The following is a 17,260-nucleotide window of genomic DNA, read 5'->3' as shown; positions in this document are numbered from 1 at the left end:
GAAGTTTGGGGGGAGGAATTGGGCCTTCCCGGGGTAGCGGGGTGGGGGGAGAGCCTGAACGTCCCGCCCTCTTCCAGGTAAGAAGATGGCAGGGCGAAGGGAAGAGGGCTGGTCTCCTTAGGGGAGTCAGAGGAAAAGGCTGCATGTCCCTCTCCCCCACCGAGGAGGTGGCAGGGAGAGAAAAGGGTTGAGTGGAGGAAGATAGGGAGGGCAACGATGTCCCCGGCCACCTTGTGTCGTTTAGGAAGGTACTGTGAGGCAGGGAAGGGATGCAGACCCTCCCAAGCAGAACAGTGGGCATGGCAGACCTGGCTTCTCATCACACAAGATAATAGAGGTGGGCAGAGGGAGAAATTAAAATCATTTCCCAGGGCAAGGGAAGCAGTAAGGAAAAGAGGAGCTGAGTTTGGCAGCCCACTGGCTTGCATCGACCACACCAGGAAACGTGGGAGCAGGGGAAAGGAAGATGGCAGGGGAGGGTTGACACGAGGTGAGGTGTGTCTGGGAGAGATGGAGATGGGCATGCAGTCTGCTCTCCTGGGCTGCAAGATTGCTGAGGTGAGGAGAGCTGGTGGTGCATGGCCACAGGCTCCTGCTGCATGGGTGGAGGCTTAAAAGGGGATTTGGCTGTCAAACTGCAGGGCTGGAATTTATGGACTGGCGTTTTCCAGATAGGGGCTGCAAGCTGACCTCCTCCGGGGATGACAAGGAGAGGATTAGGATTCTGAGGCCAGCTCGGTACTGTGGGTAGATGGCACTGGGTGGATAGGTGGCATGCATCTTTATTCTAGTGAAGTGGAGAAATTGTCACATTTCCCAATGAGGCTTTAACACAGCAAAAGGTTAAAACCTCTTCATTCCTTCTTTACACACAAATTTTTGTGAACGGGGATGAAAACCAGGTGGAAAGGATTCTGAATTCTCTCTTTTTTGTTGGATAGCTGTGACAACAAGGTTGATGCAGACACTTTCAGTTTGCAAGAAATGGTTTGATCTCCTCACTGTTGCATCCTAAGTGCCTTGAATCTTTAGCAGCTGAGAACTTCCTTCACTTCGTGAAAGTCATTTAACTTCATCAGTGTGAGAAGATACGGCTTGGTCTCCTGCCATTATGTTGAAGACAGCTGAACCCTTCTGTGTTACAATTCATGCTCATGGGGGACAAAGTACCAATTTCTGTGGCAGGATAGGGTTTCTAGTTCTCTTGGGTGTTTTTTGAGACTTTAAAAAGTAGCCTTAAAGAGTAACCCTCCTCTCTCAGGAGAGCTAGGCCTGTCAGTCCTAAGAGATCATAGCAACTCTTTTTAAACCTGGATCATTTGACACCAAGTTCCCAATTGGTAGGTGTGAGGTAGAAAAATTATTTCACCTTGTTTTACATGTAATCATTTGCATGCAGTTATAAATATGTTTATAATTCAAAGCAGAATATTAATATTCCATCATTTTTGAGCAAAATCTGGATTTTTATCCTGTCCCTGAATTTTAACGTTTTGTTGCACAGATCAACTTTCTGTTAGTTTCACAAGGTAAATATTCTAAAATCAACGATTATTCCTATCTTAGACTTTGTGAACTATTAAGGAAAGAGTAGCACTTAGTAGTTTTTACACACCTTCAGCGCCTTACACCTGTAACTAATAATGACTTTTTCATTCTTCCTGCATCTGTCAGATGAGACTTCCAAAGTGCCACGGACTTCAATGCCCAGATTGTGTAAACCAAAGAGCAAAAATTAATACACGTGTTTTTGAATGTTAACCTATTCAGGGATTAGTGTGCCAGGCCCTTGGCACATGGAGAAGTTAGTGGGAAGTAAAGTAGGATGTCAGCTTAGATATCAACGGCTCTGTGATTAATGGCCATTGTGAACTCTCTAACCTTAAAGTAAATATGAAGGAGCTTTTTTTCTTTCCCTGTTAGTGAGTAAGCATCAATTTACTTTGTATTTAGAAGATGACAAGGGCAGGCACCTAAGTAGTTACAGTGCATCTGTGCTGGTTTACCTTGTGCTAACTTGCTTGTTTGTATTTAACCAAATAGTTCTATTTATACAACTTTATGCTGCTTTTCATGATGAAGCTATGCTAATTCACGCCACTCAGAGCAAGGCTATCATTTTTTCTGTAAAAAGAAGTGGAATTTAAAGTCTTACAGTTCCTCAAGAATTTAGAGGAATCTCAGCACCTTCTCATTTCACATGAGCTGCTTGTGCTAAATGCTCCTGAAGATTAGTCGAAGAGTTCAGTCATGGAAAAATGTTGATGAAAGCAGAGTGTGGTTTTAAAAAGTATTCTTAGTGTCATCTAAAAGATGTATGACATGAACCACTACTGAGAGACTATAGAGACCCTAAATCAGGGAATTTTCATTTGTTTCCTTTTATGAGTGAGATAAGTTAATGATGCAGACAGATTAAACCCAAAAGATTGACATGCTTTAAAATTGCCTTTTTTGTGGAACCCATGAAGTAAGTAGATGCACATTTGTTCTCACTTGGTTTATAGGGTTAGTTTTAAGGTGGTTTTTTTTAATGTATCTTACAGTAAAAATATTCCATATATTTATGGTATATGTATCCTTCAGACACTTCAGAAGTACAGGTAAGCTGGACAATTATATATTTTATGGGTTCAGATTCTTTACAGTGCTTTTTTCTTCTTCTGTATCAGTCTCGTAGACAGAAGTGCCCAAATACCTGCATCATCGTATTTCTTTGATACTTTTCATACAATTTAGGGTGGAGTCAAATGGCATATCCTATTCATCACTGAATTGCAGTATTCTCCTTCTTTCCACCATTATATATGAACTGAATTCTCAGTAATGCTTGGTACTTGTGTTTAGAAATCATCCAGTTGAAACATTTTTGTGTTTAACTGAAGTCTGGTAACCCTTCACACCCAGATTATTTCCTAACCCATATAATTTTGTCAATACTTTATATTCTTCCACCAACCTATCCAGAGTTGTCCTTTTAATGGTCTTGGCTCTACCAAACCATGTTAGCTGTAAGCTTAATGAAGACTTTGAAATCTCACACTTACTTGGGCTCCCTTAGTGTCCTCATTCCATTTCCCAGTGCTCTTCCTGTAGTCAGATGTGGTGCCTCAGGAACGCAGGGTATCCGTGTACACAGGAATGGATGATGGAGAAACCAGCTTTTTGTTTAGTCAAACCTTCAAGAATTGATAGTTAACATTATTATATTGTTGAAGTATTCTCTTTCCCTTTCAGCAAAAGAAAAATACTAGGAAGTGATTATTTTGCTGATAAAACAGCAACTGAAAAGCATTTGCAGCTTTTGCTTTTGCTGAAGGAATAGCAAGATTCTCATATTTAATCTGTCTGACCAGTTCATAAATGCGAGAGTGAGCTGGACAAAAGTCAAACAGGCTGACCACAGGACTTTCTTATTTACAGCAGTGCAGGGAGGGGAGATCGTTTTTTTAAGCAGTATTTTTTTTTCTAGAAGTGTTACAAGAAAATGTATAATGTGGTTTACAATGACCATGTTTTTGAGTAAATGCAGCATTGAAAACTTGCAGAAGACCAAGTCTAAATAATTTTTAACAGTGTGGTTAATGAAGATTTATCTTGACTTTAGAAACGCTAGAACCGTAGGAGTACTTTCAAAATGTGTATGTAATAGAATTCAGATGTATACTTTGTTACCTCTTAGCATGAGCTTTAGTGATCAAGTAAAAGGCTACTTTTGGAAGCACCTTGGATCCAAGTTCCACTTTCAGTGCTAACTTTATATTACATTCACTTTCTAAGCTGCAAGAAAAATGTTACAAAGTAGGAAGCATTTTTTTTAAAAGTCAGAGTTCAGTAGAAATACATTGGTAAGGTATGGCATCTGCCAGTAAGCAGATGTGTTGAAATCTTCAGGTTCATTCATACAGATTAGCCAGGCACTGCCAAATATTAATGTCTGTAGGCTGGCAGTGTACATGTGTCTTTCTCTTTGTAAGTGATATATATTTTTGTTTTAATCTTAAATCAACAGTTAGAATTTGCAGGAAGATGGAAAAATGTTCCCATCCTTTTTCTGGAGACAAATGGCAATTTTGACTTTGTTCTTTATCTGAGTCATATTAGAAAATGTAACTCTGGTTACCAAATTGTTTCCGTCTGCAGTGTTTTCTTGGGCGCTTTTCCTTGTGCCGCATGAGCAGTATAAAAGGTTTGTTCACTCTTTTATGCTGGTCACTAAAATTCAGGAATTCCTCCAAAATTTGTTCTGTAAATGGCTTTTGAAAAGAAATGGTTTTATTACATTTGATACTGAACACCCTAATGAAGAAACTTTTAACTTCAGAAATATTTCATTTATGTAATGCCATGAAAGTCTGCCCATCTGATATTCCATATGTTATTGGAAATCCGAGAATTCAATACAATATATTTTTGCTTTCAATTACCCTGTAGTAAAGCTACTGTAGTTATGGCTTCCACCTACGTTAAAAACAGTGTTAGGTACGACAATGGGCTTGAGTCCATGTAATATGGTGTTGCTGGTTTCAGCATGTAGTTCTTCAAAGTATTTTTTTGCTGTTTTTCAGAAGCTAAACTTAAGTTTAGCTTCAGAGGCAGGTTTTTAGGCAAGTTCGTAAGAACTAATTCATAAATACTCTTGATAAACAGGTGAGTATCGTCCCATTTAACTGGGGAAGTTTTTTTAAAGTCCATTTTGACTGTCAGATTCTTGTGCCAAAGTATTGATGTCACAGTGAAAGTTGTCTGGAGTCTCTGTCTGTTGCAGGTAAATTCAGGAATATGTCCTGACTGTGCTGGAAACTGAGACAAGATGCAAAATGATGTTTTGCTTGAGTTATTAGTTTTAATTGATTTCCTAATTTAAGAAGAGTGTACTGAATAAATTGCGAACTTGGAGTATCTCGCTTAACATGTGCCTGAGAGGAACTCTTTTAGGAAACTTTCTTATCAAATCTCCTTATATACAGTTTTAAAAAACCCCAAAAAACAAAACAACAGAAAACTTGTAGGCAGCCTTCCTCTGAATGGGGCAGACTTGTGATATAGATGAAACTCCTTATGCTGGTAAATGTGGTGTGGAGTGGGATGTCTGAACCTGTTTTATTCAGTAAAGTACTGGCATATCCTAATCTGGCAGTGTCAAGACTTGAAATTGTACTCTTTTTTTTCCCAATGCAGATTTCTGTCAATGTCAAGTCTTCACAGCTGCTGTCTGTACTCATCAATCAGGATCCATAGGAATCTGTAAAACAGGCACAATCCTTTGCATTGTTCTAGTTGGTACTTCCAGGTTATAAACTTGCAGTAGTTCACTCAGATGCTTATCAGGCTAGAACATGAGAATTATTGGAAGATAGTGTATTATCAGATTGTGAATTGAAAGAGGGCTGTGCTCTGAAGTCTTCTGTCTCTGATATTTTGTAATGAAATCTTGGTTTAGGGCACACGTGAAAATGAAAAGGGTTTTTTTTTCTGACTTTTAATGCAAATGTTTTTCTAAATCTTAAAATGGCCTAAATGTTCCTGAGGAAAGATACCAGAATCCAGAAACATATGTTGTAGGTCTAATTTAAGGTGTAACGCTGAAATTGATGACAAAACTATAGAAAGCCTGTAATGCTTACATCTGAAATCTCAGCAGCACCAGAGGATTTTCTTTTTAAATTTACAAGGAAGTTTGTGTAACTCTTTCTAGTGATCAGAGGTAAACTGCAAACTATAAATACATTACACTGAATATGTTACTCTTTTGACAACTAAAGTTCCAAAAGAGACATTTGTATTTTATGCAGATATACTAAAAAGAAAAAAGTTGAGTGTAGTGGTATTAAAACAAAACATGGGAAATTTTTGTTTTCTGTATTAGAAATACAAGAAGGAAATCACTGAAGTCCTGAAATTTATGAGAATCTCCACAGGTGCACTTTAGAGAAACAAAATTGCAGTGTTTTAAGAGCAGTACTTATTACTAATATGGATTCCTTCAGTAGTTTGGTGGCCAAATGCCTGAACTTCTCAGCAGCTATTTTCACCTGACTTGGGGATAAACTTTGTTCTTTGTAAAAAGATATTCCAACCTCTTGGTATCTTTCTAGATCCCTATCAATAGTAGCAGATTAAGATGTTGTTATTCGCTGTATTATCATTGTCCCTTTATTGTAATTAACGTACACAAAATATAAATGACAAAATCTGCCGTTTTAATGCAAAGTCTAATGGGTTTGTTAAACAAACAAGAGGAACAGTTAAAACTTATGGGAGACTATATACTGAAGCAGCAGATGCACACCTACGTGTTTTGTTCTGCAGGTGTGCGTTGAGGGCAATAACCTTTGGCAGAAAGGTGAAAAAGGTAGTTGAAAATAGTGTCTTCAACTGCTGTTAAATTTTCTAAAGGTATTTGCCAAAACTGAAGACATAAAAGCACACAAGGATGTTGTGTAAAACTAAACTGATTTATTAAAATTTACATGACATCTTAAAAACCAGAAGTTTGGGGAGCTATTCTCAACTAATTGAAATGAAGTGTTTATTTCCTGTTACACTGACGTGTATAAAAATCTGTGGTTTAGTGTCCAAAATAAGAATTACAGATTCACAGAATAGGTCAGGTTGGAAGGGACCACAGTGGCATCATCTCGTCCAACCACCCAGCTCAGGCAGGGCCATCCCAGAGCTCAGGGCACAGGATTGTGTCCAGACAGTTCTGGAATATCCCCAGTGAGGGAGACTCCACAGCCTCTGGCCAATTTGTTCAGTACTTGGGCACTGCACAGGAAAGAAGTCCTTCCTCATGTTCAGGTGGAACTTCCTGGGCATCACTGCTCGTTCCCCTTGTCCCATTGCTGGGCACCACTGAGCAGAGCCTGGTCCCTGCTCTGAGCCCTCCCTGCATATATTTAGAGAAATAGCCAAAATACTGTTGTTCACATTTTTTTATTAGTAATAGTAATGCTTTAGAAATTCATCAAGGAACATAAGGGAATCGTGTACTTAGGGAAATGTGTATTTTTCTTTCAGTATTTTAGGAAGATACTATATTAGTTGGACTGTGAAAGATAATTTTTTAAAAACTTTCTAAGATGGTTCAATATGGATCTAGGCATGCTTATAACAAACACAGTTCTGGATCTATTTAATGAAATGTAACTTTTACTGTATATCAGTTAATTTTACCAATTCAAGATTCAAAAGCAAGGATTAAGACCTTCTCCCAAAGAAGGCATCTTTACAGAATAATCTTTTTAACACATCACACTTAACAGATACATATGTATATATATGTGTATTTAAAAGTTCACATGCAATATAACTTATGTGAGAATCTGTGGAGGTAGATCCCATTTTGGAACTTATGAAAGCTCTAAGTTCCTTTTGTGTGGATTTCTCTTTGGTACTTTGTATAATCATTAGTGAATCTTCTGCTGTCTGACGTATTTGTTGTATTTCATATTTAGAATAATGTATTGCAGACCTGGTAAATGTATATCTAGTTTTTTTTTTTTCTTCTTCTTTTCAATGTAGGATTTTTCAAACTTTTAAGTATTCCGCAATTGTCTCCATATTGGAAGCTGTTCAAGCAAGTGGACACTGTCCTAAAGAGTAAGAAACATCTTTTTTTCTCTTTATTTTTAGGTTTCAAGAACAATCTAGTTGAAGAAGGATACACAGGTGTTTTGGATAGCCAAAACAGAACTTTAAATAGCATTTGTCTTATATGGTAGATATAGGTGAATTAGATTTCTTTTTTTACTGTTGAACTCTTACAGGTAGGATAAATTACTTGATAGCAAGTTTTCAATTTTTCTTTTTTCAAATAATAAATTTTTGAATGCCTCTATTCAGTTAGTTAACATATTGTAAAACCTTTATGCTTTAACTTTATTAAGCCAACAAAGAACTTTCAAATAAGCAGAGATTTAGGAACAAAAAAATAGATTAAAATGTTGCATAGAACCAGACAGTTAAATAGTTTCAAACTCTATTCTAATTTCTGGATGCGAAGAGGACTTGTGCATGACAGGAGCTCTATTTGTATTATGGGATTTCCAGTACAGAAAAACAGAACATCTAGAGCAAGTTTTCTTGCTGTTTTGATACAAAATTCATATCCCTTCACATAGATGGTAAACAAAGATGGATGTATTTTAGCAACTTTCCCCTACATGTGTGTTTGGGTACATGCTTACCTCATATGAATTTTAGAAAAATACCTCTCTGCGTTAAGTGTCCCCATTATTACAGAGCAGAGACATTTTAGTTTAGCAACCTTGGAATAAGTCTTGGAAAGTTACTGAATAATAAAAGGAGGTTAAAGGTAGTAATTTATGTACCAAATTAGTACCAGATAATTTTTTTTTTCTGGAACATTGCAGGATTTGGTACTGCTATAACCAATTTGTATCTTCCACATATGTTACAGCATTCAAAGATGTAGGGAGAGGAAATAATTGTATTAAAATCTGCTTCTCAATACAGTAATAGATTCTATGCTATCTTCTAACGAAGTTTAAGTTTGAACTGTGTTAATAGTTCTGCAAAGGTGTTTGGCATCACAAAACTATATTTAGGAAAAGAAGAATCTCTGTATTGGAACTGGAGGATGTTTGGTGCCTTGGACACAATAATCATTTTTGAAATGGAAAAACACACTGGTGTAGAATATCAGTTCCTATACAGACTGTCTGTCTTTTAATGTTAGAGAATAGATTTGTGTGCTTTGAGGCTTTTACACAGAGGCCCTAGAACCACCCCACCCCCCATGCACATTTTCCCTTAAACTTTGTAATGTTTTGAAGCCTCTTTCAGATTAAAAGAGAAACTCTTGAAATTGAGCTCCTCTACCTACTGTCAAGGCAAGGAATTAGGATAAAGCTGTCAGGCAGGCATTCTCTCCCGGAAAGGCAGTGTCAGTTCCCATTGAAGTCCATCTGTCAGTGTGGAACAGCACACTGCTGTTAAAAGACATGTACAGGGCTTCTCAGACTGACAGGTTTAAAACCTAACCTCAAAACTTTTTGTTTTGTTGTTGTTTTTTTTGAGTACTTATATTGTGTCTTAAAGTTACCCTAAACCTTTTAGTATTGTGGCACAAACTACCCTTCACCCTTAGAAGTTTGTAGACTTGGGTTATTTTTAGTGGTCTTCCAAAATGAATGTGTACCTATATACCAGACACTTAAAAAAGCTACTAGTGATTGTGTATTAATTCTGGTGTTCTTGGATTTATGATATCTAGTGAGTTTTTGAGTTGCAGGTATAGCATTTGAGTGTACACTCCTGAAGTTGGTTATTGTGTGACTTGTTTAACATGCTTCATTTTCAGGTCTCTGATGATGAGGTATCCATCTGGATTTAAAACACATCTCTGAGCTTCTTAACTCTTCATTAAAGAGATGTGTTCTATATTCATGGGTAAGAGTATTTTTTATTTTGACATGGGACATTTTATTAAAGATATATTTTTAATTTAGAAGATCTCAGCAACTTATTTTTGTCTTAAAGGTTTATCAGGAACTTTTACAGTATAGGGTTCATTAAGTGCCTGTGCTAGCTCTTAACTTCAACCCAAGCTAATAATTAAACTTTGGAATTCATATATCTAAGTATTAATGCTCTAATTAAATCACTAACTCTTGGTATTACAGATAAACAGTGGTATACAGGTAAAGAATTTATAAATTGATCTGTGATTTAAGAGTAATTTTCTGATATATACAGTACTATAGGCTTTAATGATGCATCTTGCCATACATCTTTTAAATTTGCAGTTTTGGGAAGAAAGTGATTCTAACCTGGAATGCAACCAAAGCAAAGGGTCTGAATTTTGTGCAATCACAACAAACACCACCACCTTTTCTCAACAACATAAACCTTACTCTGTCTGAAGAAGTTTTGTGGTATTATACACACCTGCACTTCAAAACAGTAGGAAAAAAAAAAAAAACAACCACAAAAGACTCTCTAGAAAATATCATTTTTTCAGAAAGCTGCTGGTATTTTTAATTTTTGTAGGTCTCTAAAGAATACAGCTAGGTTTACTTCATACATTACAGAATTTGTTATTTTGTCTTCTCTCCATATAATAAGTACAGCTTACCGAAATACCATTTTGAGGCTTCATAAATTTACCTTGAGTTAAAAACTAATGTTAACATGGATCTGGTAAAGAAGTATAGTAAGTAACCTAAGTATATGCTGTGGGACTTTTTGATACCATGTTGTTTTATTGCAGAGAGTTCTGTGCTACACTTTCTCTTTGAGATGGTTTTGCTCTAGTGAAGGCAGACATGGCTGAGAATGGTAGAAGTGTTTTCAGTTAGGGAATAAAAGAGTTTAGATCTACTAAACGTTCTTTTTTAGTCTTCTGTATTACTGGGATTTTGAGGAAATTATGTCCCTCTAGTCCTTTTAAATTTAACATGTACATTGATCTTTAAATCTATGATAGAACATCATTTATATTAGCGCATCAGCAGGAAGTAACTTCTGTATTATTTAATTAACTCAGCCTTTTGAACTTGGCCAAAGCTTTAGTTAAAATCTGACAAGTAATGATAGTGTAATTGTCTTTTAATATTGGGAAGAGAATGTTTCATTTCTAAATATTGTGCAGAAGTTATCAGTTTTTTGAGTATCTGGGTTTTACCATGGTGTATTGCACCTCTTTTGACACAGTATTCCATCTGCTAATAGATGGGCAAATCATAGCAAGTCACAAAGCTGTCATGCTGTTGCAAGTTACATAGAATTTAGCAAATACAGTGATTTTTTTCAGTCTCTTTGGCAGATTTCTTGTTTGTAATGCCTGGTTGCATTGCTTCCCTAAAAAAGTCCCCCAAACTAAACCCTTTGCATCCATATAATGTAAAACTCTTCCCTAGTTATGGCTCTGTGTTTACCCCTTCTGTGTCCTTTTCCTGTAGTCTGGATTTCTGTTATGTCATGTTTTTATGACTTGTTTTAATTCCTTGTGGTTGCTAATTTGTCCCTACCTTCTCTCTGAGATGGCTTCTGTTATTTGTCTGGATAGCCATCATTTTAACTTCTTTTGAAATGGCTACCAAAGTCACTGATTGCTCTTATCTTTGGTACTGTTGCACATCAGTCACATGAAGCAGTGCTACCTGTGTATCAAAGTGTGAAATAGTGGATATCATGGTAATGTGCTTAAGCTCCACCTGATTCACTTGCCTATAACTAGAGTAGCTTCATTTCTGTTGTCACTTCAGCAAAAGTAGCCAAAAATGCAATTAAATAAATATATGAAATAAAATGCATCCAAAATTTTTATTATATTCATTTTACTGCTACCCCCACTTCATGTTTTGAGAGTGAAATTTGATATCCATTGCCTTATGTTTTTGTATGAGTTCAGTCTTTTTTTGATATATTCTGTAAAATAAATCTTGTTTTCTTTTTCTTCTGGTATAAGACAGACATTGAGTTTCCTTGAAGACTGGGTAAAAGTACTTCCCTGGTCAAAACGCAAGTTCTCTTTGCAACAGAGTTGTGTTCAGGCTATCTATAGTGGTATTCTTTACAAAAGAGGTTTGGGTTGTTGGGGTTTTGTTTGTTTTTTTTGTCACTTCACAATCTCCTCTTTACATAGAAGCTTTCTTCTTAGTAAGTTTCCATTGGTCTAACTAGCTGGGAGAGGTTTCTCATGTACGTAGCCTTCAGATTTCTCAGTTTGGAAGTTCATCTGTGCTTACCCAGCTTGCTTGGATCCTTGAAGTGAAGCTGACATCTTCAGATTATATTTCCTATTTATACCTGCTAACATTTATTTGTTTTATAAAACCTTTGCATTTTAAAAGGAGAGTTCATGTTATTTGTTCATGATTTCCTCTTTTGTTTTCCTTATGCTGAAAGAAAGTAGGAAAAACTAAGATGGAAAGTGTTTCTTGGTTTTTGAGCCAAGAAGTAAATTTCTGTGAGGCCAGCTCTGAGTGTGCTGCAGTGATTCCAGCTGTTCTGCAGGCTTTTTTCCCTTTCCTTACTGTAAAGGGACACAGTCAGTAAAAAATGAAGAGATTCTGGTGTTTGTTTAATACGGGGTTGTTTTAGTCCTGTTGGGTAGTTAGTTCTAGGCTTCTATAGTTAAGAGCATGTATACTAGTTAATAATTGTACATCCTTTGGATCTATATTGCAAAAGATGGAAGAAATAGCTCTTTTTCCCCTCTATTTTTCCCGGTTACCAAAAATTGATCAGACTCAGTATGTAAACTTACTGATACAGGCTTCAAATTTGAGATTTTTATCAGTAGTCCTTGATAGCCTGGAACATGACATTTTACCCATGGCTACCATAATTTCCATCTTGTCTTTCCTCAGGTGGGGTTTCTTGAATTGCATTTGTTCTGTGTCTACAATATTTTTTCTTTGTACTTAATCTGAATTGGTTTTCTTCTGAGCTAAAATAGCTCTCTCCTGACTTATCTTTTGAGTTGAGATAAACTACGATGAGATATCATTATATTAGCAATGTTATAACCCATGCCAGACCTTCTGCCTGGATCCTGCTGTTTGTCATCTGTTGGAAGGTGTTCCATATTGGGAAAGTCATCATTGTGTTGCATTTAATCATAAATAGACAAGTTAATCAGTGTTAGAAGATAATGAGGTCTAATTTATATTAATGTTTTCTTTATCTTGGGACTTTAGGAGATCTCAACTTTAAGCAATAATTTTCCCATGTATAATCTGGGATCCACAGCTGCTTTGCTGCGCTAAGGTGTCATCTCCCTAAGCTTCTGTCACTTCTTTTTTATCGTGCTTGTTCTCTTGCTCACTGACACATCAATCCATACTTGATCGGTGTCTCTCAGGATGATAACAGGATCCATCTGTCCTTTCTCTGTACAGACCAGAAGTTTCATATACTCAAACTCTAAAGGAGCTTTGTGAACTTAAGTTTGGTTTTAGTCTGACTATGGTCACGACCTTCAGTGGCCTAGGAGTATATGCAGCATGGGTTTTCATCAGCTTGCTGAAAAGTACTTTGGGCGTAGTAGGTTCAGCACTAACCTTTTCCATCACAGAGTATTTCGGATTTACAGGGTGTTCACTTCTGGATGGGTACTATACTAATTTTATTCTTAGGAAAATTCATTAATGAGGAATTGCAATTGAAGGTGAGCTTTAGTAGAAGGGTCAGGAATTATGAGTTGTGGCTGGTTCCCCCTCCCCCCCCCCCCCCTTTTTTCCCTTTTTTATTTTAATTAGACATATGTACTGACAGGATAAAGAAATGATTATTCCATGAAGGTCCTCATTTAAAGTGATCCCTCCCCTATTCTACATGGTTACCAGTTTTCTGGGGAGTTACATTATCAGACACACTTTTTCATTCATTTCCCATTCTGTTTGATTACACTATAAATGTGGGAGTTTTTAGGCTAAAGTTAAATTGACCATGCTTTTCTACTCTCCTTAAATCCCTCCCTGCAAGTCAATTAATTGATGGTCACTCAGTGTTACTATGAATAAATTGTTTCAAATGTTTCAAAACTAGGGGTGCAAACTCCCTTGAATGAAAGCTTGTTCTTTTTGGGTTTTCTTTGTATCATTGTATTCATTCTCTTGTCTTTCCTTCTAAGAAGAATATGTTATGTCTTTAGTACAATAAAATACAGTTTCTTGGGAACTTGCATGATGCAAATTAAATAGAAGAAACAAAGTATCCCAGTTTTTCCTAATGAAATTAAGCTTTGACTTAAATGTAGTTTATAACCTTTCAAGTTTTTTTGTTTAAACATATAGAATTATTATATACATCTTATGTAGTATATGGTTTCTTTGCTATAAACAAATTCTAATTCTGGAGTACTAAAACTCAGTTCTGGTGCAATTTGGTAGTTTTAATGAATATGACCAAGGAGAATCTAAAATTGTGCTTTGAGTGAATAAAACAAATGAAACCATTACAATTAAAACATACTTATATAAGGGACAAAAATTATAAACCCTGCACAGGGCATCAAGTATAAGCAGAAATAACTTATATGATTTGTGGTTTAGCCAAAGTTTATATTATGAACAAAGTATCAAAAATCCTTAAAAGTGTTGGGAAGGGGAAGGAAGGATGAAGAGAGTCATTAAAGTAAATTTTTCCTTTCTTTTTTTCCCCCCCCACTCCTCTCCCTCAGGATGCTTTAACACTTGAAGACGAATGTTTCATCAGAAGCACTAATGGCTGTTGGCATGCCTTGGATAAGGTGGTGACCGCTGGATGTCATTTGTTTCTGTTCACTGCAGAGAGACAAAATTGACTCCATTTGGAGTTGAGAGCAAAAGCAGAACAGACCTCTCAAGATGACTGATCCTATGATGGATTTTTTTGATGATGCCAATCTTTTTAGTGAGACCTTAGAAGGTTTGTCAGATGATGCCTTTGTTCAACCTGGACCTGTTTCACTTGTTGATGAATTGAATTTGGGTGCAGAATTTGAACCTTTGCACATAGACTCACTGAACCATGTGCAAGATGCTCAAAATCAACAAAAGATGAGTGAGTTTGATCAGCTGAATCAGTATGATTCACTGAAGCTTCACTCAGTAAATCAGTCTTTTAATAGCTCAGCTGACAATGTCTTATCACCACACTCTCAATTCAATTGTTCACCAGTTCATCCGCAAAACCAGTCCAATGGGATGTTTCCAGATGTGGCTGATGGTAGTCCTATGTGGGGTCATCAAACTGCCACAACTGTTTCAAATCAAAATGGGTCCCCTTTTCACCAAGGACATTCTCAGTCTATGCAGCAAAACAAAAGCTTTGTAGCACACCATGACTTTGCCTTATTTCAGGCTAATGAACCACAGCATCAGTGTGCCTCGCTACGGCCGCAGCAAAGCAGGAACAACACGGGGCAGGATGCTCTGAGTCAGCCAAAAGACTTCATGGAAGTTAACGTGTCTACTTCCCTCAGAGTCAGTGTTAACCACCCACCTTCAGTTTCTAATCCATCAACTTCACAGCAGCCTCTGTCTGTTCAACAGTTTTCTCAAACTGCAAGTGCTTCAATACATTTTTGTGGGAATCAAGAAGGAAATTTTGATGGACAGTCCCCAACTATTACTCCATGTTCTGTCAGTAATAGTCAACAATTTTCATCTCCGTATTCTTACTCTAATAATCACATTTCTCCTACCAGCCTTCTTCAGCCTACAACAGCTCTTTCTACTAGCCAGCAGACACACTCTATCTCTGACTTCACTGGAAGCGATGCCTTTACATCTCAAACAGGGACCAAGCAAGAAACAACCGAGCACATGTTGAATCCTAATACACCTTTGAATTCAAGTACTTTTCAAATGTTGCATTCTGCGCATCCTCAGGGCAACTTTAGTAGTTCAAAACTCTCTCCTGTGAATATTAATTTTCCAGCTTCCACTGGTTCTGCTTCTCAGATAAGCCATTTCAGTGACCCTATTGAAAGCAATGGTTTTACATCTTTAGATGACAACCTACTTCATCAAGTGGAGACCCATAGTGAACCATTCACAGGACTTGACCCCGATGACCTCCTGCAGGAAGACCTTCTGCCACAGTTCGATGACTCTGCGTTTGTTCAGGATAGCACAAGCCATGTTTTAGAGCCTGACCTAGAACACCACATAACCCCACAGCAAGTGACACCGACATCCGAACTCGTTCGGGCACAGTCTCAAACTCAGATCCATCCTTGGCATTCTTCAGTTTCTAATCAGCACCTGCAAGGTAGAGGTCGTGCAACCTTACAAGGACAGGTATGTAGGGATTTGGGAGTGGGGGTTTGAACTGTTTGATTTAGTTGATCAGGTGAAATGAATGATAGTGACTGGTGTTTGAGTCAAAGCATGACAACTGAATTTCTGAGCTGTTACTTGACCCTGAAGAAGTCTAGGTAACAGCTAGTTCAGGAGAAAAAAAAAAAAACCTAACCAGTTGATGCAGACCTTGCTTTCTCCTGTTGTTTTCTTATCGCTGCAGAAAGCAAGACTTGCATGATCTTATTCAGATAAAATGGTGTTGCTCCTTCTGCTGCTTGTATTTCTGAAGTACAGCAGAGAAAATTTACTGATTTATGATTTTGGTGCAAATATAATGGCTTATTGTCTTGAAAAGTACTTAGAGAAACATGTTCTTAAGAGCTTTGGTAAGGTTTGTATGGCTGATTTCCTGCAAGAATTGCAGTGCTTATGTTGTTGCTCTGTCCTTTGCTTTGTGTCTTTGTGCTCATGTTCATTGCCTAAAAATACACACTTACTATTCTTGTTTTTGATGTGATCAATAATAATAGAAAACATATAAAAAGCTGTGTGTATGTTGGATTTTGTAACTTTTGGCTAAACCAAAAAACTCAGCAGTTGTTTTACTATAATGTGCACATCTACTGCAAGTATTCGAGTCCTCCACATGGAGGAGAAGATGACATAAAAATTGTTTTCTAATTTTCAATCTGTGCATTTCAAAACAGAAGCAACTCCGACATCAAACATACACATTCAAAAAAAATGGCTTTAAAAAGGTTCTTGTAACTGGTTTACTTCTGTACTCTTGCTACCAGTATTCTCTCTACCTGAGAATATAGAATGCTGTCTTTCTGGGGAAAAAAAAAATATGAGGAAGGCAAGGAACTTAGCTACTGACTTTTGATTCTACTTAGTTTGTAGGACACAGGCCTGTGAAGGAGACAATGCAGCATTTTTCTTTTCCCCCTGTTAATTTGATATCATCAGTGTAGAGATAAGGGCTTAACACGCTTAATCTTTGGTCTTGGTTCAGTAGATTGCTTCTCCATCACAACTTCTGCATATGTTTATGGACCATGTAATTGTCAATTCCTACCAGTGAAACTTTTTCTGTAAATTGTGGTGGAGTGTTAATGGAACATGGATATCCAGCAGTGCAGTTGAGATGAGCTTGATTAACTGAATGATGCAGTAGATGCAATCTGTTGGTTTTGATAAAGATTTCCTTTCTTTCCCCTTCCCTACCTAAAAAAACAAAAGAGGGTGCACCCAAGTAGGTACTCTTGTCTCAGAGATCTCTGCAACTTGAAGACACAGGGTGCAGCAACTCACAGAGGAGTGATCCTGTTGGAGTGTGTGTGTGCAGTCCTGCCATGGGAGCAGCGCCCTGTTCCCTGCCAGGCAGCAGAACAAGGGGTTGGGAACAGGGGTGTTGAGGCTCTTGGGGTCTCTGAGCATACTTGGGGTGAAGGGTGAAGAGGAAATGGGTTCCAGGAAAGGGCGGGAGAGGGGGGGCA

The 17,260-nt window shown here is 37.4% G+C and overlaps 1 protein-coding gene across 5 annotated transcripts in view; it reads left to right on the top strand.

The window, feature by feature from the left end:
• CHD9 (chromodomain helicase DNA binding protein 9) overlaps nt 1–17,260 on the top strand; it is an 87,273-nt gene that overhangs the window by 552 nt on the left and 69,461 nt on the right. For all 5 annotated transcript variants that reach the window (XM_042027512.1, XM_042027509.1, XM_042027511.1 and 2 more), the window contains exons 2-4: nt 7,528–7,605; nt 9,329–9,417; nt 14,156–15,758. In XM_042027512.1, coding sequence (XP_041883446.1) covers nt 14,322–15,758 — 1,437 coding nt within the window. In that variant the 5' untranslated portion in view covers nt 7,528–7,605; nt 9,329–9,417; nt 14,156–14,321. The remainder of the gene's footprint in view (nt 1–7,527; nt 7,606–9,328; nt 9,418–14,155; nt 15,759–17,260) is intronic.

The sequence above is a fragment of the Corvus kubaryi genome, unplaced genomic scaffold (assembly GCF_017639235.1).
Source record: "Corvus kubaryi isolate FWS band 111438036 unplaced genomic scaffold, C.kubaryi_AGA036_p1.0 37300, whole genome shotgun sequence".
NCBI lineage: Eukaryota > Metazoa > Chordata > Aves > Passeriformes > Corvidae > Corvus > Corvus kubaryi.
The sequence above is the reverse complement of the archived record's forward strand: the minus strand, read 5'-3'. Positions and strand labels throughout refer to the sequence as shown.